Genomic DNA, 25,189 nt, shown 5'->3' on the forward strand with positions numbered 1-25,189 from the left:
ATGTTGTCAGTCGGGTCTTTGTGTAGTAGCAAAATAAGTATTTAACTGTAGCTCTGTGTTATGTGTACTTCTTTGTTCCAGGTCTGAGCCATGTGGGGATGAGCCCTGGCTTCCCACCGGGTCTGCCCAGCCCTCTGCAGCCCGTCCTGGGGTCGCTAACCCAAGACCCTAACTCCCCACTTGTGGTTCTTCCTGCAGAACCTGGGCCTCATCATCATCTTGGTACACTAAGCACAGTGCACAGTGCACAGACACATTCATAACCAGGAGAGCCCAAATTCATTGCGGTCTCCCCATACTTACTGCTCCCCTGCCTCCATCCATTTCTCCATTTGTACAATCAGAGCTGCTGCCATTTCTCTCCCAGAGTTTTAGTATCATTGGCTAATCATAATATAATGCTCAACTAAGTCCCTCTGTCAGTGGGACCGTGTTTTATTGCTGCGTTTATGGGAGCAGCTATTCCATTGCCCCCCTCTGCATGTGCCCAGTGTTATGCAAACTATTTTAAATGGCGTTCATCTCTCTTGTGGTGGAGCGCTGGTGCGTTTGAACTGGACTCTGTGTATGTGTAATTGTGTGTGTGGACATCTAAAGTTAGTTGCTTTCATGTCTGGTACAATATAAGACTTTGCTCAGTGTTAAGGGTTGTGTTGAACATCTCAGGCTTTGCTAAAGAGAGAGGAGTGTGAGAGAGAGAGGTGTGTGTGTGTGTGTGTGTGTGTGTGTGTGTGTGTGTGTGTGTGTGTGTGTGTGTGTGAATGCTGTTTTGCAAACAGGCTGTGAAATTTAATTATCTCCTGCCTCACTTGCCTCTCTCCATGGGAGTTCCTGCAGAGAGGGGAAGTGCATCCACTGAACCCTTCCCCTGGGAAACATTAGCCCACTCAGGCTAATCTCACAGAACAAAGGTTCCCAGCGACAAGGCAGCCAAGGAGTGATGTGTGTGTGTCTGTGTACATGTACGTGTGTGTTTCATATGTGCCTGGGGTGGGACTTGGAAGAAAATGTGTTTCCCTAATAGAAAAAACTGAAATAGTTAAAGAAGGTGAATGGAGAATGTGGAGCGTGCATTCAGGATCATGACTGTGGCCACACACAGGTCACAGTTGTTACATCTACAGTTAACATGGCTGAGTTCTTTCATATGTTTAAATGTTACTTTCTCACATTTTTGTACTCTCAGCATTTATCTGGATTAAAATAAAGATGAACAAACACTTTTCCTTTATAACTCATCCTCTTAATCTGTTTCCTCCTCTAGATGTTCTGGAGCAGTCGGGTCTATGGCCTCCTGTGTACGGAGGCAGAGGGCCTCCACCTCACCTGCAGCATCACGCCGTCTACTCCCGGTCCTCATTCCTACGGCAACAGGAGCTGTACGCCTTTCAGCAGCAGCAGCGAGCCATGGAGCAAATGCAGCGGCACTCGTTAGGACAGGTACCACTCATGCTAGTATAACTCAGATGCATGTGAGCAATATTTATTTAAGACAGTGACTTCCTATTTTGTTGGCAAAGGGTTTCATTGATAAAGAGACGCTGGTGTAATGCTTTTGCACTCTCATGTTATCAGATCATTTGGCAATCATATGTGTGGCCAGCACTTTGTTTTCCATAACTTTCTGTCAGAAAGCTTTTCTCCACTGTAGTGCTGCTTACTTTTGCTCACGTTAGGCACCCTGTGTCCTTTTTATTTACTGAATCTGCTGTTTGATATATAAAGACAAAACTGGATATTTCAAACAAAACAATTTAAACATTTCATAAACCAGACAAGCAACAAATCACTGTTGTATTTTTATAACAAATATTTTCTTGATTTTGCCTTTTATAAGGAAAAACAACCAAGAAAATGCTTTTAAAGTAACAAGAATTGCTACAGTGTTGTCTCCTTTTCTTTTTTCACAGAAGAAACATGAGGAGCATGCTATCACTATAGAAGACTCGCCTCACCAATCTTCAATGCCCAGAACTCCATCCTCAGTTTCTTCCTCTTCTTCATCCACCACTTCTTCCCATGTGGCCAAACCCTTCTCACACACTCCTCCTCCACCCAAAACTCCTACATCATCTTCGGGGATGTGTCCCAGTAGCCGCCAGTCACCCTGCTACCACTCCCCGTCCAGACGTCCACACCCACCAAACCCTCTGACCCCTGCGCCGAGCCCAGCTGCAGCAGCACCACGCTCTCCGGCGATCAGCCCGGCTCCTTCACACCTCTCTAAAGGGCTGGAGAGAGGCAGTGACAGAGGAGAGGGACAGCCACCTCAGGACTACCCACAATCCCTAGAGCCAGGTTAGAGTTGAAACCTATAGGATAACATAAATACAAAGACAAGAAACAGGACAGAGAGATGGAGGGTTTGCTGTAAAATTGTAGCACGTGTCTTTGAAGCCCAGTATCTTTTGATTTTGCAGAAATTGTTTGAAGCATGGCTGATCCCTTGCACTGTGTGTCCTTGAGTGTGTGTGTGTGTGTGTGTGTGTGCAATCTTTTTCTGTGCAAGCTAAAGAGGGACAGCGGAAAGGTCAGCCATTAAGGTCAGAAAAAGCATATGGGCACACAGTGTGCATATGAATGTGACCTGCCAGCGTGCGCTTGTGTGTCTTAGCTTGCATGTGTGCCACATGAGGAAGGCCGGTGAAATTTTCAGATAGACCCTCCTTATCCTTCAGGGGTCCTTGAGAAGTACAGGTGAAAGAATACGCATTTATCTGGCTGCGTTGTCAGGGGGCGGAGGGATACCATCAATAATAAGAAGGCAGTGGTGACAGGACCGTCACTGCAATTGCAGGAAAATGGCAGGGTGTCATCAATATCCCACATAGATCTATACACTCACTCACACCCCTACACACACATACACTACTGTACACATGTGCACACACACTCCATGTGTTTTTTGCGCCCTCCTCTCAGTGCATTATGCCAACTATAATCACGTGCTTCATCCTGTTTGCCTGAACAGAACGGCCATGGGTTTAAAAAGCAAAAGGCCTGACTGGTTTAGATGCTTGTACAGAAATTCTATGTGGTGTATATAAGGTTTTATGTCAAAAGATCTATGAAAACATTGCTCTCTCCTCTTTCCACCAGACTTACCACCTGTTTACAACTACCCTTCAATCACCATGGGTTACAAGGCCAGGCCCTCGCCTCCTGAAGCCCGATTGGCCGAACAAACCATGGTGGAGGCAGAGCCAGCAGAACCCGACTCCAAGTCCCTCCCACATCCGTGCCACATCCAGTCTCTCACCAAAGAAGAGGAGAGGAGGGAAGAGGAGGGAGAGAGAGACTGTGAAGTGCTGGAATCCAGGAGTGGAGTTACAGAGGAAGGGAAGGAGGAAAGGCAGGTGGAAGAGAAAGGATCCTCTGACTCCGAGCCTGAGAGCAAGATTTCTGGATCACCACCATGCCCTTCCCCAGCTCCAGGCTCAGATCGAGCCTCTCCAGCTACAGCCATAGACAAAGACCTAAAAGTAGAGCCTACCATGGGTTGCCTAGGCCAGAATGCTGGTCTGGAGGAGCCCCAGCCTTCCAAAGAGCAGGAGGATGATAGGGAACATGAAAAAGAGGACATGGGGGACAAAGGAAAGAAGCTGGAGCATGAACCAACAGAATGTACTTTCTCTGTGCCTGTCAAGCCAGAGAAGGAGGAAGTGGAAGAGAATGGGGTCAAAGATGGACAGAATGTAGTGGTGGTTGAGGCTGAGGAGGAAGAGGAGGGGAGTGAAATCAATCCACGCGGTGGCTTAGTGGAACTAATGTGTGACTCTCCTGCTTCCTCCCTGTCCTCTGACCCTGTCCTCCCTCCTACAGTAACCACAGTAGCCCATCTCCAAGGAGCCTACATGTGGAGCCTGGAGCTCCTGATTGCTGCGGCTCTGTGTGCCACCAGAGATGCCTTGTACCCACCTGTACCAACTGCCCATGCCCCAAGTCCTCCACCCCACCACGGTATGGAGATACTGGGAGAACTGGCTGAGTTGGAAATTCAGCAGAGGAGCAGGAAGAGCAAAGAGAAAGACAGTGAAGGTGAGAAGTTCATTTTGGTTTTTACACTGCAATAGCCTTCATCCCTGACTAATCTGACATTTCTGACCATTTTTAAAATCTCCAAGTTCACAAAATGTCTCTGAAATGAAAACTGTGATTAGGATATGCCGCCAATATTCAGGTGTGTCCTTTGTCATTATATCTTGTGTGAATTTGATATTGTCTTATTACAACAAACAGGACCCAAATGCCCCTGAAGATAAAACATTACCCTACTTCTTTTGTGAAACAGAAACACACACTAACACTGAACCAAAACAAGGGTGTGGGAGATGTGTGCAACCCAGATGTGAAGATTCTTGACTCACACACTAACTGTCTAACTGTCCTACCTCCCTCCCCAGCTCACACTCTCTGTTTTTTGTTTTTGCCCACGGACTATAGCTTTCTCCCTGTGTGTGTATTTGGGGTGGGGGGGGACACAGAGAGATGGACAAACAAGCTGAGCTTCACACACACACATACACAATGCCCACTGTGTCCCCCAGGCTCTGGCGTCTTGCTTTGTTAATTAGACCCTTTCCTCTAAAACACGTCTCCTGTAAGCGCTCCTATTTTGCTCTCGTCCCTCTGAGAGAAAGCATTTTTATTTATGCCAGCATCTGTGTGTGTGTATATTTGCCCGTATTTGTGTGTATGCATGCGCTTGTGTGTGTGTGTGTGTGTGTGTGTGTGTGTGTGTGTGTGTGTGTGTAAGCTGTTAAGTAATCCCAGATGAATCCCTGCTCTCCTCCATCACAGTCAATGCGTCTCTCCACCAGGCTGCTTGCTCCCTGCCTGCTCCTCCTCCCACCTCGCCTCCTCCTCTCTCTTTGTTATTTTTCCCCCCTCACCCACTTCTTCTTTTTCTTTTTTCATTAAACCAGTGTAATCTGGGGTGTAAATCCTGCTTCTGCAAGCCTTGTTGAGGGAATTAATAAGTGTAGAAATCATATGACGCTCTGCAGCTGTCTGTGCATGTGTGTGTGAAATACAGAGTGTGAGTATGCATTTGTTTACATGCATGTGCATGTGGTTAGCATGTGTAATAGGTGTGAAATCAATAAGTCCTGTCCTGGCGTGGAAAACGTCCTCTAAATTGCAACACATTTATTTAAAACCTGCTCCGGCCTTGCTGTATGGAATGTTATTATTAACACCGCTGATGGTGTTTTTTTTTCTTTTTCATCGTGAATGTGTTCGAGAGATGAAACTGATCCCAGACAGATACATTTATGCCGCTGCTTGACGTGGAAGGATATCTCAGCCATTCACTGGAGATTGCAATTACAGATTAAGGAATCAAGAGATACTTTTGCCTCCAGTATAAATTAGCAGCATTACTTCTATTTCCACATAGACAGAGGAGCTGTTTGTGTCATAGTTTCCTTTATCCCTTATATTGAAATTTCAGCTCAATAAACTTACTTAATGACCTCTAATGATGGCTAGGCCCATATCAGCTGTAATGGTTTTTAATTTTCCTCCACTGTTTTTATTTTTCTCCTTCAAATCCCCCGTGCTGCCTCTTATTGCACCCTTCACCCTGTGTGCACACAGTATGGTGTTATTACCGTGTGTGTGTGTGTGTGTGTGTGTGGTATACGGTGGGCGGAAGGTATCTATCGATTGCAGCCATCCTCCGGGATAATAAACCAGGCACGGTGATGTCAGCAGTGATGTCATCCTGTCAGGGTAATTGGAGCATGCCATTGGCTCAGAGGGCTGACAGATGAGATGGCACTGACCTCTGTGAGCCGGGACAGGACAAAGCCACCTCTCTCAGCTTCTTCCCTCTCCCTCTGTCTTTATCTGAGGAGTTACCTGTCATACCCACATCCGTTTGTTCCTTCGTTCACACTTGTTTCTTCTTTATCTGGCTTCACAGATGAGAATCCTTCCTTCCTGCCCTCATCTCTCTATCCTCTGTTTACCACATTTCTGTCTCCATCTCAAACACCCAGGTTTTAATAATGTCAGGTGTCAGTGAATAGGCCTTGTAGCTCCAGTGCACAGACTGAGTAATCCAGTAAAACCTTTCCTCTCCTTGCCTCCTCTCCTCGCTTCCTCTCCTCCTCTGTTCTCCTCGAAGGGGAAATTGGATTCTGTCCATGTCCATAATGAGGAGATGTAGGAGAATAAATAGATAGCTCAATAAACACTTTGCCTCTTATTGCTTCTCCTCCCCTTTACTCCCCACCCTTCGCCCCCTTCTTCTCACTGCATTGCACTTCCCCTCCTCCTCCTCCTCCCTCCAGTCCGTCGTTCTCCTTCTCTCCAATTCCCCCTCACACACTCTCATGCTCATGTCTGCGCAGCTCAGCAAAAATGCTGTAGGTGCATGTGTGAGAGTGAGTGTGTTTTATTTGCATAGGTTTGTGTGTGTGTGTGTGTGTGGGGGGGTCTCATGAATATTCTGTTTCATCTGCTGGGTGCTGTGACAATGACAGAGTTAATGACAATGACAGATGTAGAGATCGTTCTCTACTGCTCCCCTTTGTGTGTGTGTGTCTGTGTTGTTTGTGTGTACGATTAGGCTTGAACACTAGTATACATCAAATAAACTACACAGCTAATATCATAAATATCACCACTGTTCAAGGCATGATTTCATAGCTCCAGAAATAAATCAATTCAGCACTCACTGTGCTTTATAACACTGTGTCAGCCGCTGTGCGACGTACCGATCTTTAAACACAGCCATCGGTCTCCGTGCAGGTGAGGACATGCTGACCTTTGACCTCACCAGTCTGGCGACACTGGCGGCTGCCCGTGCCCTGGAGATGGGTGGAAGGGCTGTGGATGTGGGGGCGGACAAGCAGTGTCCAATCAGGAAGAGACTCAATCTGCGCAGGAAGTGCAGCTGGACGCCTCGCCATGAGCCGGTGAGGCTCGAATGTATATGTGCGCATGCAAACATAAATCATTCACACTGAAAATGTATTAATGTGTTGAGCAATAGAGATTAACATGATTAGTTTTTGTGGTTTTACATTTACAAACAGTTATATGTTTTGTATTTTAGGATTTTATTTGCTACTTTGATTCCAAGTAACTCAACAACTAAAAAGCACAAATTAGCACAAAGGACAAGTCCTTCCTCAGTGATGCAAATATACAGATGTCAGTATCACCCACATGTAACCAGATAAACTGGTAAACAGCTTTAACCTAAAGCTGATAAGTAGACATTGTTGCTTTAAAGCAGTAAATCAGAATTTCACTCTCTAAGAACAAAGCTGTATATTTTATTTTTATGTTGTTTTATTTTAAATTTGCATTTTAAGAAATGTAATGAATAGCGGCCCTTTAAAAGCCTTTTGCTGATGCTAGCTACCTACGTCAACTCGCTTGCATGCAGCACCAGGTTGATCGCTCAAAAAGCCTGGCCTATTAAGGGCAGATGCTGCTGGTAAACAAAGATCAGCTGCTTTGGGAATCAAACTTGTGAGTGTTTGGTAACAGAAAAGTCATCATCAAGCAGCCCAAACACACACAGATTACTTCACACATCCACTGACTGTTAAACCCAGTTTGTGTTCCACATTTAAATTCCTCTGCTTTGTGCATGAATGTGTATCTGTGTGTTTATGTGTGTGTCTGTCAGGTGTGCCCAGTGAAGGGCTCCATGGAGACGATGGGAGGGGAGGAGTTGGCCATGCGTGTCCAGCTGGCTGAGCTACAGCGCCGCTACAAAGAGAAACAGAGAGAACTGGCCAAGCTACAGAGGAAACACGACCACCAGTGAGTAGAGAAAACACACACACACACACACACACACACACACACACTCTTCTTTTTGTCTGAACTGAATCGTGTATTCCAGCATTGACAATTCTGCTGTTGTGCTGCTTCTTCCAGATTTATAAGGACTTGCTGCCTGCTCATACCTAATGCAGTTTGACCTGTAGCCGATACAAGTTTCTTCCTCATTTCTCCTGCTGTCCTGACTGCATCTTTGATCTCTCTCTCTCCCCACCGTCCTCCTTCTCCTTCTTGTCTTCCTCTCTGCAGGAAAGAAGAGATGTCTCGCAGCCCTGCCCGCCGGGGGCCCGGCCGCCCCCGCAAACGCAAGTCCCCCCCTGGCCCAGCTGCTGCAGAGAGCTCCAAAAGACTCAGGTCAGTCCTCTGATATTGCATCAGTATAATCAGGGTGATTGGCAAGCCCAACTCATTCATCCTGATTTCTGTTTGTGTTTTTAGTGAAAGGCACGGTTGATTTTCAAGAAGTTCTTCTTCAGCTGAATTGATTCGAATGCTCTATAGCTGATGATTTGCTTGATTGGGCACTGGAAGGAGCTGCTCACTCCTCCACACACACAGACATGCACACACCCACACGTACACACAGTGGGTTATGTGATGGGAGCTGTGAGCTGGGTATGATTTTAAATTAGAGAAGGTAATGGAGATCAGGCCTTCATTAATCATCATTAATCACTTTTAATCATATTTATCACTTGCATTGATTATGTCCTGATTCCCTGTGAACCTCCAGCATATTAATACAGCTGGACAAAGTCTTGATGTACAGTTATTACAGTGATAAACGACTCGGCACCACCCCCGCCTGCTGCAACACACAACCACACATTATTTAACACCTCAGACATGCACGCTTACATACTGACACACATTCCTGCACATATGCACAAGCAGGGAATGCACACTGACACAGCCAGCGTTTGACGCTCATAATGATAAATGTGTTTTCTCATGCCACCCCACCTCTGTTAGCATGTGCACTCCTCGCCTTGATAAAATGATTAGAGAAACTCCAGGTTTGTCACGTTACCATGATTAGAAAGCGCTAATGAAAATGACAATAAAAAGCTTTAGTCATACATGTCGGTGCACAACACACACACACACACACCAAGAACTTGTTTAATTATGTGCCTGAGTAGCATTTGTGTTGTTATTAACAAGCAATGTATCATTTGTTTATGCGTTCATCTTCTCGTGAAAGCCGGGGGTTGGAATGAAACAGAGAGAGTGACGACCTTTTGAAGCTTAACAGATTATTCCTCTTGATACACACATACTGTACTGTAAAACTATATGGCTAAAAGTATAACACCTGAACATGCTCAACATGTCAAAGAACATGGCATTAATATGCTGGTCCGACGGCTTCCATTCTCATGGGAAGGCTTTCCCCAAGATCCTGGGTAAAGGGATTTGCTCCTATTCAACCACAGGAGCATTAGGAATGTTGGGAAATAAAGGCTAAGGTATTCTTAAAACTAAATAATTCATGTGGTGTGTCACCATGTCTGTGGCCAAAATCTAAGCAGGTGTTCTGAAAGGCTACACTCAAAAGTGGGGTGGGTGTTCTGAAAGGCTACACTCAAAAGTAGGGTGAAAACCTGGCATAAAAATGTCCAAAAGAGAGACTGACAAAGCAGTTCAAATCCTGCATATCCACTCACCTCTGCACACTTGAACAGTCACCTCATCAAGAATGTTGGTTTTGAAAAGTACTACAATTGTCGATTGCATCAGAAAGGTGCTGGTGATAGAGGTTTCAGACACTGTTTGAGATTCCAACAAACACAGTAGTTTGAAGTGTACTGATTCTTTAGGGCCTGGTTTGCAGTTGGCAGTCCCACTAATACCAAAGGTGTTTACTGTGCAAGCCAGTTAAGCTCTTCCAAACCAAACCAGGAAAACCAGTGTTTGATGACCCTGTGTTTATGCACCGTGGCAGTGAAACAGAACAGGGTCTTCCCTAAATTGTCACAAAGGTGGAAGCACCCTTTAGATATTAAATATCATTAAAGGATTAAGATTCCCTTTAATCTGAAGTAAAGGCCTTATCTGACCATGAAAAACAGCCCCAGGCTAAATGTATGCAAGTAGTGATCACATTCTTTTTGGCAATATGTGCTGGTGTACACAGTGTCCACGTACAGTCATTGGTGAAGACGTGATATGATGTAAACTTAGGGGCTTAGAAGCTCAGAGGGGTCAGAGATGATCAGTCACACAAGGGAACTGCAACAGACAAATGCAGTGTGGATGGATAGAAAAGGAGATCCTTCAGATTATTTTAGATGGATTATTATTATCTCTCCACTCTTTGCTCTTCTTTCCTCTCCTCTCCACTTGTCTCCTCTCCTCTCTTCTCCTCTCCTCTTTCAGCATCTCACTCCCCTCCTAGGAGTAGGATGCTGAGAGCCAAACCTTCCCTCTGTGGGACTATAGGATTCACCTGCCTCAGACACCAGCTGCTAACATTGTGTGCGTGTGTGTGTGTGTGTGTGTGTGTGTGTGTGTGTGTGCTGTCTGCTTGTGGTGTGAGCGAGCATGTGTACAATGAAGAAAGGCCAGAGAGAGGGAGAGAGAGAGGGAGAGAGAGGAAGGGAGGAGTAGTGTTCAATAGAGGTTAGTGTTTATCGATCTAGCCCTGAAGCTCCGGTCAACGGACAGACTCCCCGGAGACTGCTTCATCTCTCTCTCTGTCTCTTTTCCTTCCCCCTCAACTATTCTCCTCCTTCCTCTGTCTGTCTCTCTCATCTCTTCTCCACTCTCCTTCACACCAGATAATTCTTATCCTTTCATGTGGTGATTGAGCAGAGTTTCATATTCGCACAGCCTCTGAATATTTCTGTGTTTGCAATCAAACTGTGCAGACATGCGGCAGAGCCTGTCTCTTATGAAACTGAAAAAAAAAGAGTGGGAAGCGAGTGAGACAATGAATGAACCCAGAAGAGAGGGAAGTGATCAGATTCATTTTATGATTATATGCATGATATTTTTTTAAGTGCTGGGTTTTTATGTTTTCCAGGGCCAACTTAAATTTACTGGAAGAAAAAGACAGGAAGAAAATGTCCAGTCACAGCTTCAGCAGCCTCAGTGCTGCACAGGTTGGTCCCTTTATGGTCTCCCCTGGTTCATACACACACACACGCTAACAACCACTTCCTGCTGCTAATGTTTTTTCTTTCCTGGATGTTTCAATTAGGAGAAAGAAATGAGTCAGTAATTAGCTGTTTCACTCCCTGTCTACAGATGAAAGCCCGCTGTAAGCACAGAGGTCGGTCCAGTGCCCTGAGCTCCAGGCTGGCAAGACGGGTGACCCAGCTGAAGCAGAAGGCTGCAGCCCAGCGTGGTGCCCCATCAGAAGCCATACTGCACTGCAGAGGGGCCCTGGGAGCACGAGAGACCCCCAAGAGTCAATGTAGACAAGGAGGGAAAGGTGAGGACAGAGAGCATTTATGCACACCTTTGTTCATTAGGTAGCACCCCTACTCTAAACCTCTTCTGTTGATCCATCAGATCTTCACACCTGGTCAGATGGTGAAAAGGAAGAGGGGTCGAAAGCCTAAAGTGCTGATGGATGCTGTCTTGAAAAGAGCTCCTCACAAGGACAGCCATGCCTTGGAGAAGAAGGAAGTTCGAGAAGAGAAGAGTGACAGTGAGAGCTCAGACCATGGTGAGTTTTTCTCAATATGTAGCTGATCTATCCTCCAGCCAAACAAGGATCCTGCAGATGATGCCTTGGCTATAAAGAATGACAACATAAAATGCCACGAAAACAATCCTGTGGTCTATTATTTAACCACTCTTTGTGGAAAAGACATTTTCCTCTGGACCATCACTGGCTGCTGAGAGATTTATAGCGCAACCACAACTGATCAGCGAGGTGGAGTTCATAGACAGTTACACATATGAGTCAGTGTTGATTTACTCACAGAAAGGCTGAGACACTGTGAGATTTTGCTATGAGAGTATGTGTGTGTGTGTGTGTGTGTGTGTGTGTGCGTATGTGTGTGTGAGCATGAAGCATCTTGAGAGTGAGATGTCTGCCATCATCAGGAGTCTCCTCTCACTTCCCAGCTCGTCTCTCACACCGTTAAAAACCGTTAATGACTTGCCACAGGCATGCAACACAGCCACCCCTGCCCTCAACACGGTACGGTAACGTGAGCCTGCACCGGCCCCATTCAGAATGTCACACCCCATCCTCCTCTCTCTTCTTCACCTCTCTAACTTCGTGAAAATGGCCTCCTTGGATGCCTTGAGTTGAGAAGACACGATGACACCCCTCTTGACTTTAAAATAAACGCCTCACAGGAAAGGACAGAAAAACTTCAGGAAAACGCGGGACCCTAACTGACCTTGTGACCTTGATGGCACAGAGATGTAGAGGCTTTACAGTATGTGTGTGTGTTTGTCAGTGTTTGTGTATGTGGCTGAGGCAAAGTGTTGATGAGAAAGCCGTGGAAGTGACAAGTGTGTCAGAGATGTGTCAACATCTGACACGACCCCCATAGCTGCCACACAGCTGCCAATAGCAATCTCTGTGTGTGTGGATGCAGTGCTGCATATGTGCACGTGTGACAACATTTGCTTCTAATCACTGCAATCAAGGAAGAAGCCAAGTATTATTGTGTAACCATTAAGGCAGGAGATAATATGTGACAAAATGACCCACTTTAAAGAGAAAACTTTGATCAAACACCAGTGGATCGGTGACACCACACACATGCGCACACACACAGACATCGGTGTGAATATATCACCTGAAGTGTGGCCCTGGCCTTTGCTTTCTGACTGATCATATTGATGCTGTGATTCCACAGATGAGGAGGAGGATGGCAGCTATGACAGTGAAGATGGAGCCAGTGACATCAAGATCAGCTCATCCTCTAAAGAAGCTCCTGCAAACTCTACTGGAATTATGCCTTTTTTATCACAGCCCTCCAAGTTCCAAACAAACCAGAAAGCCAGGAGTAAGAGACCAGGGCCTCCCGGTGAGATATTTAGATACATTTTTTAATATATGTATATGTCATATAAAGACCTGCACCTTAACTGTTTTTGTTTTATGGTTTTTTTTTTTTAGTTTTTGACTTAAACTGAAGCATCACACATTTTGTTTAAAATCTCAGAAGATTAACTCTAAATCCTGTCGATGGGTTACCAGCTTTAATCCCAAGTAGAGTGTGTATACCCAAACCGAGCCCAAAGAGACCCGTCAGTACTCAACTGCATCAGGCTCAGGTTGGGTTTGGACAGAAATGCACAGCTGATCCATGCTCTAGGAGCGGGCCATATGGTCCCTTAGTCGAGTTGACGTTAGTGATGTTGGTATGATGGCCAAGCAGCTGTAATGAGTCTTGGCTCATTTCACACTTCTAGAAGGGTCTAATATAATCAGAAAATTGTACTGGCTAACTTCTAAGACCAGTACAGGACAACATTTCACATGGGAGCACCCAGCTACAGTGGTTACAGTGCTTGCTGCAACATCCTGATTCAATTACAGACTGGAACCTTTGTTACATGTCATATCCCTTTCTCTTCCCATGTTCCCTAATATCACAGTACTGAGTTTCTATCAATTTATCTGCAAGCTCAAACTTCCTTTATTCCTTCTTTACCTTCAGACATGGGGAGCATGCCCAGTACAGATCAAAAGAGAGCACCCAGAAGGCTGAGCTTCATCTACACAGAAAAAGGACGTCCAGACCATCAGGGGACTAAAAGAACCTCACTGCCCAACTGGGGTGTATCATCGGTGTGTTGCAGCTTCGGGGATGGTCGGGGGAACCACAGGGCTCGGATGGAAGTAGACAAAGCCAACAAAGAAGCTGTGAGGAAGAGCTCAGCAGGACCGGGCATCCTGGGAAAAGTGAGATATTACAAGTGTCGGGTGGTGACATACAGTGGCAATTAAACAACCAATTGAATTGTTCCCTGACAACAGTGATTTATGGTGCTAGGAAACGCCTTTAAGTTACACCCTCCAAACTGAAATTTGCATCTTGCATTTCTCTCCTGAGTGTTTTTCCTGTGCACTTCTGTGTTAATTCATAGCACTGAAACACAGTTTTTCTGCTCCCCTTGAAGCTTCCTTGATCTTTGTACAACTTCCAAAGCATGATAGCTGCTGATCACCTTCATTAGTAGATCATGTGTTTGAAAAACACGCCCTGACCATATTCTGTCAATTAAAGCTAAACTGGCAAAGAAGCTGACAATATATGAACACAATAACTGGCAAAGAAGCTGACAATATATGAAGCTAAAATCCTGTTGGTTAGAACTGATATTATGTACCAATAACATCTGCTCCCTTACACAGAGACCCTTAGCATCAGCTGCAAATCATTCACAATGTCAAACATACCATTTGCTCTTGTTAAAGGTGTGTGCCTGCTGTGCTAACACATCTCCACTGTGTTTGTGCAGGCAGCTATTGTTGACGAGACACCTGCATTCATTTCAATTAGAAATGCCCCAAGGTTACTTTAGTCTTTGAGTCACAGTAAGGGAATGTCCAAAAAACACATAACTCCAAACCAAACAGAGACGTATAAAGATAATCATTGGCCATAGCCCTACACACCCATGCATGCCTGTACACACACACACACACACACACACACACACAACACTAGCACTAAAGGGATGATCACCCATGCCCTCTGGTGAAGAAACCTATGTCACTAAAATATATGGTCTCCTGTTGTTAAAAACCCCAAGAGGCGTGCATATGAATGTACACACACACACACACACACACACAAACCTTAACCCTTGCATTGAATATTATGGTATTTTCTCTGGAATGCCTCAATACAAGCAGAAACCTGTTGGGTGAGCTGACTTTCCATCATCAGTCATCATCAGATAGACTAGCCTAAACCGGTATGGAGATGGGTAGTATCTGGTGTCTGTATGTGTGTATCTGAATGTAAGAAGGTAAATTAGGGTGTCTGTATTAGCAGGTGCCCACCCTGCTGAAGTGTCCTTGAGCAATACATTTAAATCCTGCCAGTTCAAAAGCTGCAGTTATTATTGATCATTATTTATGACCTTTTCAGTGAACAATGGCCCGTGAGAAAAAGAAAATCCTGCTGGATTATTAACTTATCATGTTACAAGAGGCGTCAATACACAGATGAACATACACCTGCAGATCCTGTTTGGTGATTAGTTTGGGTATATAATGAAGTGAAGCCATATCTTGCTTTCTTTCTACTGATGTCACATCCTGCTTCCCATCCAGGCCAAGGGCCACGCAGTGAGCCAACTCCTGCAGAGCTTTACAGATGACGACGGCTTTCAGTTGGATGAGGAAAGCAGCTTCTCGGAGGGTGAAGGGGAAGAGAATGAAGAGGAGGCAAACGAGAAGAAGTCAATGCACCTTCCTCCCAACATGCCTTGCAGAATCCCTGGTAGGCATAAACAATGACACATCATTTATAATTACACACACATGTTGGGTTTAAAAGCATGTTAGATCCTTTTCACACATGCACACACACCTCTCTCCCTGTCTCTTTTGTCCTTCTTCCTCACTTCACATTGCAATTATTCAGCACACTCACAAATTATGTATATCACACCCTTTATCTTGCTCATCCATCCATCTTTCTGCCACACCCTCCCCAGCTCTGCCAAACTGTGTGCTGAGTAAAGAGATGTTGGTGGATGGGCTGAAGATCCTGATCTCTAAGGAGGACGAGCTGCTGTATGCTGCCTGTGTCCAAACCCTGGACCTGCCTGACATGTAAGACCCTGCTTCATTGCTATCCTTCCACAAATACAAAACCTATAAACCCAATTAAATATCTAGAGAGAATCTTGACAAACAGGAAATGGAGACAACCTCAAAGCCAAAGTACACAGCAACTGCAGCCAACACAGCTGCCTGCAAAGTAACCGAGCACTTGTGACAAAAACTCTAATCTATAATAACTTACAATTTAAGATGACAGTTTGGTTTCTGATGATTTTTTAAAAATTCATTCCCTTTCTTTTTTTTTTTAGATTCAGTGTCGTCATTGAAGGGGAACGAGGGAATCGCCCCAGGATCTACTCACTGGAGCAGCTACTACAGGAAGCAGTGAGTTTCATACTTGAGGCTCTATAGCATCTATTACATTTAGCATGTTTGCAGGTAGTTGTGCAGTGCTGGGTAGTTGAAACTCAAACTCCCCAAGTATTATATAGAGAATTTTATGATTTCTTAAGGTGTTGGACGTGCGGCCCCAGACCGAAGCCATCTTGACCGCAGGAACGCGAGTGTGTGCCTACTGGAGTGAGCGCTCTCGCTGTCTTTACCCTGGATATGTCCATCGAGGTGACCGAGCCGCACCGATGACCTCACTTTGCACACATTCACTCATTAATTCTCAGCAACTCATGTCTTCCATTTTATGCTGTGCTTCAGGAGGTCCAGGCGAGGAGGAGAAGGAGGGCAGCGTGATGGTGGAGTTTGATGATGGAGACAGAGGAAGGATCTCCCTTGCAAACATCAGACTTCTGCCCCCAGGATACCAAATCTGCTGTGAGTATGTCTTTGTGTAGATTGAATGGGGGAGGGGGGAGTGCATACTAGAGTGTGGATACCCAAATGGAACTTGGTACCCAAGGTTTTGCCAGGTTCACACAGAAATTTGGAAATTATGTTCCGGTCCGGGTTTGGACACATAGGTCAAATATCTGCTTCTTTTAATGATAAGGCCGGGTTTGATTTGGACATTATATACTATGTCAGGCGTGCGTTGGGTTCAGATGCCACATTCTCGGGCACAGATTGAGTTCAGACAGAAATATGTGGCCCTATCCGTGCTCTAGTGCATACTAAAGAATGGAGTGAATGAATAAATGAGCGCCATCATTAAACAACCCCTCTCCTTCAGGTGCGGAACCCTCTCCAGCACTTCTGATATCCCCTGGTTGCCGTGGTCGACGAAGCTTCACCCAGGAGAAGAAAGACACACCCACAGAGAAAGCAGCCAGTGACGAGCCAGCAGGAAGACCTCAGGAGAAAAGGCCAGGTGAGGGAGAAGAGAACACATGCAGTACTCTGCTCTGGAGCACACATCCTCTACTTGTTTATTTCATGCTTTGTCACTGCTCTAAATAATGTTTTCTAAAGATCTGGACAATCATTTATCATAAACTATTACATAGTATATAGTTTATAATATCTGAAGAATCCACTCAGGAATGTTACTCAAACACTACATTTCTAATGCTGTCTCAGAAGTACTGGTCTAACTAGTAAACATATTCACACAAAGCCCTTCAGGCCATTTTAAATTCCAAAAAACACATCTTTGTTTACTGTTCCAACTGAATTATCAAATGCCACCGAGTTGGATCATAACACTCAGTGAAGGTATATAAACCAAAGGTTCCTTGTTTGCTGCCAGTTATTTACCTTATACATGCCCACATCATTCATGATTTTATGACGCACCAACAGTGTGCTTTGTGTAGTTAAGCAACATACATGTAACTCGTCAAAAGCTGAGGGTGACAGTAAAGCTGGGGGCACGAGACAGGTTCACCAGGTTTGTTGTAGTTTGAGTAATGGATATGTCGAAACATACCTGGCTAGGTGAAGATCAAGGAGATAAAGATATTAAGTTTCTCTAAAGCTCTTAGTTCCGCAATTAATCTCAGTCTGCCCTTAAGACCTGTCAGTTCATATTGATTATAAGTCTTTTCTATTGCTGGCTCCTTTTTCAGTTGGCAGACCGAAGAAAATCCATTCAGTGCCTAAAACTGCCAGCACACCAACATCAGTAACAGACACTGTTATCAAAAGCAACACTTCCTTGTTGAACTGGTCTACGCCCAGGAAGAAACCACCTGTTGACTTTTTCCTTTTCAATGGGACATCTCGTAAGACCCAAAGGAGGATACGAGAACGAGACTTGGGGCTGTTTCATCGCCCTGCCTCCCACCCTCTTGCTCCCCCAAGTCCTATCAAAGGTATCTTTGGCTCCCCTTTTGAAGTTGATTCATTCAGTAGCATTGCCAATGGCTACTCTGCCTTTGGAAGTAGTGGAAACACTGGAGCCGGACGACTTGTTACCACAGTCACTTCCATGGGGCATCGGGACTCCTCCTCCTCTACTTGCTCCTCAAATATCACCATGGCAATGGCAGCTGGGAGCAGGAAGCCAGTGAGCGAACGTGACAGGAGACAGTTCCTGATAAAGCTTGACCATGAAGGAGTGACCTCTCCTAAAACAAAGAATAGCAAAGCTCTGCTTCGACTTGGCGGGGGTGGAGGGAGAGGTGGAAAGAGCCTCGCTTCCACAGGAGCACCACTGAGATACATCCACCCCTCGCTGCTGGTGAAGGATGGCAAGAAGGGAGCAGGGGACAGAGACAGTGCTGGGACCCACTCCGAGGCTCTTCTAAAGGGTGCTCCACCTCTGAGGAAGGATCTTCTGTCAACTGGTCTCGGAGTCCAAGGTGGAGATTACAGTTTGGACTACCCAAGCGACTGCCCCAGCTCCTACTCTGAGCTGGATGAGGATGATGAAGATGACAGTCAAGATGCTGAAGCACGTAGAAGAAATGCAGAAGTCACATCTCACCGTGGTGGTCGCTTTCTGTCTCGTCTCGCTGTGTGCTTCTCCTCATCGTCATCCTCATCTTCGTCCTCCGGTTCCATCTCATCCTCGTCTCTCTGCTCCTCAGACAACGATTCCTCCTACTCTTCTGATGAAGAGTCCTCATCAGTTCTTCTGCGCCGTGCTCTTCTCCAGCAAGATAAACAGAAGCACAGGCACAACATGACCTCCAACCTCCTGAGCCCTGAAGCTACCACCTCCAAAAGCTCTCCTTCTTCCTCAGCCCCAGCTCATGGTTATGTGGCCAAAGCCAACATGGCTGTCTCAGGGTCAAAGGCAAGGGCTGACAGAGCAGAAGACAGGAAGGAGTTCATATCAAAAGGGAGTATGGCGGCTAACAGCAGCACAGCTAAGACCCAGGTGAAGAGGAAAGAAGGAATCTCTAACAGCCACCATCATAGCCAGCAGGAAAAACTTACTTCCAAGGACCCAGCAACAGCTAAGAGGCAGAGGATGTCCTCACCTGAGTCTCTGGGCAACATGGCTCCCCAGGTGCCTGGACGCCAGCTGTGGAAATGGTCCGGTAATCCTACACAGGTAGGATGTTTTTCTGCATACGAGATGTTGTTGAAGAGGTGGCTGCTGGTGAATAATCTCAGAATTTGTTGTTTTGCCAAGATCTTTGTTTTGGGTAGGCTTTCTTCTTTACATCACTGTACTGCAGAACTTGTTCCTCATTACTGAATCCCATATTACATTGGAATCCTGTCTTAATCAGTCAGAGTTTTCTCACACTCGCACTGTATCATCATGGTTTTATTTTTTCAAAATGGTTGTCTTGGTTATCAGTAACCTACTTAAATTACTATCTTTGCAGGTTACTGTTTGCTGTTGCAGTTTCTGCTATGTCCCACCTTGATTTCATACAGTAGATGCAACAATCAAATATGATGTCCTAACACTGCTTAATCTGCCTCAGACTCAAAACACACCGATGTGCTTTATCGGGCTTAGTGTGGTTAATCTCTGAATTTGCTATCCTGACTATTACTTTGTGATCCTGAAATAATGGAACAAAATGGTCTGAGCAACCTCTGCTACAATGACTTTCCATCCTGCCATATTGTTTGTTTCTATGTTACCCAGGTTATAGTTTGTGATGATGATTTGTTTCAGAGAAACTTGGTGGTGTAACTGTGAACTTACACCTCTAACACATATTTATTTGTGATATAAAATCTTACTAAACTTGGGTTAGCAAAATAAAAAACCCAAAATAATCTTTGAAATGAAGCTTTGGCTGAGATAAAGCTGCACACTGAGTAAGTCGACTGACGCAGCTATCTTTATTCTCTTTCTTGGACAGAGGAGAGGTCTGAAAGGTAAAGCACGCAAGCTTTTCTACAAGGCCATTGTGCGGGGCAAGGAGACAGTACGTGTTGGGGACTGTGCTGTGTTCCTGTCACCTGGGCGGCCCCAGCTGCCCTATGTGGGCAGAGTGGAGAGCCTCTGGGAGTCGTGGAGCTCCAGCATGGTGGTCAGGGTCAAGTGGTTTTACCACCCAGAGGAGACTCGCTTGGGGAGGCGACACCGCGACGGCAAGGTAAAGACCAGAGTGCAAGTAGTACTTCTAAAACAGGAATGGTTAGAGTAACAGACTTTGACATTTTCATGGAGATATATTACTACTTTGCTTATTTTTATTTTATTTCTAGTTCTCTTTTGACATGCATGACTGAATTTCCACTTAGGTCATGAAATATTTGTAGCTCTGAATCCTCAGTGTAAGGTGAGGCTTCTCCAGGACAAAATCTCTTCTGCATAGGAAGTCATGCATTTCACATTTAAGGAAACAGCATAGACATAACAATCCTGCAACTATCCACTTACTATTTCTATTGTGAAATCAACTGTAAAAGCAACATTTTGATCTTCTGTACCGTTCATCCTGTTTCTGTCCTAGAATGCTTTGTATCAGTCAAGCCATGAGGATGAGAACGACGTGCAGACCATTTCCCATCGCTGCCAGGTGGTCAGCAGGGCCGAGTATGATCACCTCATATGTGAGCGCAAGCCCGGCAACACGGTGAATGACCTGTTCTATCTGGCCGGAACCTATGAACCTACCACAGGCCAGCTGATCAGTGCTGATGGCATGGCCATTGTGCCATAGCACCGTCAGCTAGAGTGAAATCCAAATATTGACCTGAACTCTGAAGTTGACTGCTTCTAGGATGGTCCTTCAGAACAGAGCAGGGGACAGAGGAAACCAAGACAAGAGTCTGGACTCTGCATATTGATCTGTCCCTTGTAAGAGAAGGAGCTAGCCCGCTGGATAAAGCCCGGCTGTACTGGCACTTGAGGAGTCCGGGCTTGCTCTGGGGAAGGGTCTGACCCATGTTAGGTTTAACCCCTTTATTAGATGTGGACTGAGGGTCCTGATCATAAGGGGAGTCTTCAGCCTTCCCTGTGGCTGAAATAAGAGTATCTTGTCACTGTGACAAGATTACTGCAACAGGAGAACACGAACCAAGGACATAAGCACTTTGGAGTACAGCAGCTGTGGAGGGAGGGTGGCAGGCACTCTGAGAGTGTATGATAAGGAGAGACTTACAGTAACCCACACTGGTTTGGATGGTTTTGGTGGTCTAATACTGCTAGTTTGATAATGACAGCGCAATTGGGAGATCCCCAAGAGGACCAAAAAAACACTGTAGTTCGGACTTGTGTGTGTAAATGCGTGTGTTTGCAGAGTGGTTGCAATCATCCTGTTTGGCATTTAATAAGCTCTAAGTAAACAGCGCTTTAGCGTGTGTTTGTACTGTATGTGCGTGAGTATGTGTGTGGTGTGCACGTGTACGTCTGTGCTCATCAAGCGAAAGATGACTTGATGACACTCTGCCGGTATGTCTTTAACACTCTGAATATTAATCTATCCAGTACTTAACATGCAGTTTTTGGTCCTTACGACCGGAACACAAAACGATTTTCTTTTTCTCCTGTCAAGCCATACACGTCAATACCTCTCTCTCTCGCATCCTCCTGTTCAGGTGCGAAGATTCATGTACAGGTAGTTGGATTATTTGAAGTGTTCATGCGTATGTGTGCATGGGCGAGCGTGTGCGCTTTGTACAGGAATACATATAAAATAACACGTTGTAAATAGTATTCATATATATTTGCTCTTTGTTTTTCTTTGCAGAGAAGATTATTTTATTTAGATTTTTTAGGGTGTGTGGGTGGGTTGAGGGGGCGGGGGTCTCGCAGATGGAGGACGTTGGGTTAAATTTCCTTCTCTCACAATGCACTGAACAGGATTGGAGGCAACTGATGTGAAGACTTTGTGCTTGTAAGCCCTTTAGGGATGAATATGTAGAAAAGGTTTTTGGGAAATATTGTTATAAGCAACTCAGAAAAAGGCTCTTTTTCAAAATGTGTCCAAAATGTTTTTTTTTTTCTTTTTCTTTTGCTCTGTTGGGTTCAGAATGTGCATTTCCTGTTGGGAATTTTTTCCCCACAAATACTGGAAAAGAAACAGAGTTTCTGCTGTTCTCTGATCCTAAAAGAATCTAGCTTTTCTTTATCTATTTTAGCCTGTATTCCTATATAAAATGTTCATATTTATCTGGCATCAAAAAGAAACATACCAAAGCACCTGTGAGTTTACGCTTCACTGCATTAGAAGAAAACAGTTTTATGAAAAAGAGGAAAAAAGACGTCGAATCAAATCTGAATCCGGGACCCCTGCAATCACCGAGGTATTTGAAGTAGAGTTCCTCTTCGTTGTCTGTTCGTGTTCACCCAGCGTTGCTATGACAGCCTCTGAGAAATGTTGCAGAAACATTGTCTGCATGCTGCCCAGCTGATGCACTCGAGATCGCTATGGCAACCAGAATGGCATCACGTGACTGTGAAGGACAATCAGAGCCAATCAATGGGACAATGTTGAGAGACAAAAAACAAGATAAGAATCAAATCACAAATTATGCTTCTTGTCACTTTTATTCCTGCTTTGCCAAAAATGTCTCTGTGTTTGTTTTGTGTTTGCTTGTTTTCCTTGTTTACCATTGTCTTACTGTTTATGCAAGCCCATGATGACTGTTTGTCGTCAGTGTATAGGATGTACAGGGGAAAAGAATATGAATGCCTTTTTCTTTTTTAGGACATTGATTGACAACAATGTTGCTGTTACACTGCAAAGCAAAAGCTTTAAAAGGAACCTAATGTGAAATTCAGTTTTAAAATATAACTTTTATGGGTCTTTAATTGAATTATTTTTTAAAAGCTGTATTTTCTTTAATAAAACACTGGATTCAGTTCTAATCATCACATTTTGACAGAAGCGAAATCATTGTGTTTTTTTTAGACCCACTGGAACCTGCTTTGTACGGTCGAGATAGCCTACTAAAATATATTATGTGATTTCAGTCTTTCTTTGGAAATATAACTTAAATATTTCCTCATGTACAAAAAGAAAAAAATTATTTATCTTAATTTTATTGCCCTCATGTGTTTCATTAAATAAAAGACTCTTACAAAACAAAACATCACAGTTGTTTCACCCTTTCCTGCCTCTGAATACCGCCTTGTGTTCATCAATGCCAATCATTTGTCTGCTGGGAAAATGGACCACAGAAGAAAGTGTGGAAGAATGAGAAGGGAGTGGAGGGGGGGGTGGAGGAAAACACGAGAGAAGGAAGCAATTTGAAACCGGAGCAGTAGGGGAGAGAAAGGGAAACTGTATCTAGTAGTGTTTCAAGAGAGACGACTGCATGAAGTGTCCTCAGGCTGTACGGGTGGGTCAGGTATTTAGAATAATAAAATGAAACAGAACCATTAAAAGAGCAAAGCCAGTATATCAGCTTTCAATCGGCAAAGATTTCAAATCCTCAATCTCTGCATATGCATGTGTGTGAATGCAAAAATACAGCTCACATGTGAGGCTTCTGTTTACACCAATATAAAGGCACACCATGTGAATGCATTCCTGTATCTGTGTGTGTGTGTAATGTGAGAGCTGAGAAGAACAGTTGAGATTATTCCCTGCACGGGGTGGAGTTTCTGGGACAAAGTGCCCAAATTTACTACATTTTATCTGAGACATCTTGCCACATATTCACACCTTTTAATCACACTGTAACTGGAGCCTTTGTGATGCAGTTTATGGCAACATTAAAGTCTGGATGGAGGATTTACCTTTGACCTCAAATTACAGTCTGGTTGCCTCGTGGCAGCACACGAGGAGAGCTCGATGTTGCCTTGAACATCGGCCGTAAACTTTTACTCTGAGCTGTGCTTTTAATGTCCACCACTCCTTCCCCATTTTTCCTTTTTTACTTGTCATTACAGGAAAAGTTGACTCACCTTTTTTTTTCTTAATAACTTTGCTAATGGTCCTTGGCCATAGTTTGAAACCAAACACAAATATTCACATTCAAGCCATTTGTCTAGCAGTATGTGTGAATGTTTGTGTTTGCTTTTCTTTTGTCTTCCACTGTTTCGTCAGTTTAACTTGTTATTATAAACATAGGAAACAGTGCGCCTGCCAGTCTGACCACACACATTCACCCATTCTGCTCACTGTTGGTCTTTTACGTCCTCCTGATTGGCTCCTCAATCAACCAACGCCTTCAGAACACACAGACATTAAGTGCCGTCTTTGACTCCTTATCAGCAGGTTTGCATTGGGCTTATCTGGTTGACATTGTTAAACTACTTTACCCAGAATGCTGCAGGAGATAGGGGCACAATGGAAGGCTGGGGGTGCCCTCTGGGTTAATGAGAGAGGGCTTTCATGTCGTAAGAGCAAACATGCCCCAAGCTGATTTGTGTGTGTATGTAAAGGGTCAAAGTGTCAGAGCAAGGTGTGGCAGTTTCTTTTTGTATTTTTTTTTTTTTTTCATTTTTGGGTTGGGGATTGGTGGAGACACCACCTCTGAAGCATGTCACCCACCTAGAAGAGACTACAGGCTGTGAGTGGCTCCATTGGTGTGTATACACATGCTTGAATTAGTGAGAGTTCAGACTGAGTGCGGTAAAATACAACCCCCTGCTGTGTTTTTACACAAGGGGCTGCATTAGTTTGGGGGGTGAGGGATTGCAGGGGGAGTGTTGTAGGCATGTATGATACGGCCACATTGTGATGAGTTGCTGTGAGTGGTTTCATTCACATTTCCAGCCTGTGAGTCTCCACTGTTTTTTGGTTAGCCATGCTGCTAATATAGCCGACCTTAGCACTAATTTCTACCACCAGTGTGTCATGGTGTGACCCAAATTTGATAGTGAATAGCAGCAAATGCTCAAAAGAGTGCTCTTCCTGTGAGGGTCTAAGTTCCAAGCATCTCCTGTATGTGACTGGTCAAAGCAGTGCCTTTGCTGAATGATGTCTCCGTCTGGTGCAGCAAAAGTTGAACCAGATCCAACTTTTTTGCTGCATGGGGCTGCAATGTTTTGCCAGAGCCCCCTTGCCAGGATGGTGAAGTGAACACAATCCCCCATAAAAATCAGTGAGGAGGGTGGTGTTTTTCACACCTTTGAAAGTCAGTCTGAACCCGACTGTATTATTTGCTTCTGTTTGTGTGAGTGTGTGTTTTCTGCTTTATTATGCGCATATGGAAGAGGAATAGAGAAAAGGGGGGGGGGGTTGAAATGGCAAAATTTGGTGAATTCAAAAAGAAAACGTGTAAACCTGTAAGTGTGTGTGTGTGTTGGGAGGGTTCCAATCCAGAAAAAAACCTTCCATTTAGACATAGCCTGAGTATGTCAATGAAGTGAATGAATGGCTGTCAGCTGCAGTTGGGATGCTGCGTGTGTGTGTGTGT

At 44.7% G+C, this 25,189-nt stretch overlaps 1 protein-coding gene across 1 annotated transcript in view; it reads left to right on the forward strand.

Moving 5' to 3' along the window:
• Nucleotides 1-22,903, forward strand: part of bahcc1b (BAH domain and coiled-coil containing 1b) — a 50,872-nt gene extending 27,969 nt beyond the window's left edge. Inside the window, 23 exon segments of the mRNA XM_020606218.1 lie at nucleotides 82-222; nucleotides 1,265-1,440; nucleotides 1,911-2,298; nucleotides 3,100-4,038; nucleotides 6,757-6,923; nucleotides 7,646-7,782; nucleotides 8,053-8,157; nucleotides 10,829-10,907; nucleotides 11,053-11,239; nucleotides 11,372-11,476; nucleotides 12,627-12,797; nucleotides 13,434-13,678; nucleotides 14,195-14,223; nucleotides 14,225-14,291; nucleotides 15,059-15,227; nucleotides 15,445-15,562; nucleotides 15,823-15,898; nucleotides 16,027-16,135; nucleotides 16,226-16,342; nucleotides 16,698-16,835; nucleotides 17,533-18,965; nucleotides 19,735-19,971; nucleotides 20,332-22,903. Of these exon segments, the coding sequence (XP_020461874.1) occupies nucleotides 82-222; nucleotides 1,265-1,440; nucleotides 1,911-2,298; nucleotides 3,100-4,038; nucleotides 6,757-6,923; nucleotides 7,646-7,782; nucleotides 8,053-8,157; nucleotides 10,829-10,907; nucleotides 11,053-11,239; nucleotides 11,372-11,476; nucleotides 12,627-12,797; nucleotides 13,434-13,678; nucleotides 14,195-14,223; nucleotides 14,225-14,291; nucleotides 15,059-15,227; nucleotides 15,445-15,562; nucleotides 15,823-15,898; nucleotides 16,027-16,135; nucleotides 16,226-16,342; nucleotides 16,698-16,835; nucleotides 17,533-18,965; nucleotides 19,735-19,971; nucleotides 20,332-20,541 (5,543 nt within the window). The 3' untranslated portion in view covers nucleotides 20,542-22,903.
• Nucleotides 22,904-25,189: the final 2,286 nt, after the last annotated feature.

The sequence above is a fragment of the Monopterus albus genome, unplaced genomic scaffold, assembly GCF_001952655.1.
Source record: "Monopterus albus unplaced genomic scaffold, M_albus_1.0 scaffold76.1, whole genome shotgun sequence".
NCBI lineage: Eukaryota > Metazoa > Chordata > Actinopteri > Synbranchiformes > Synbranchidae > Monopterus > Monopterus albus.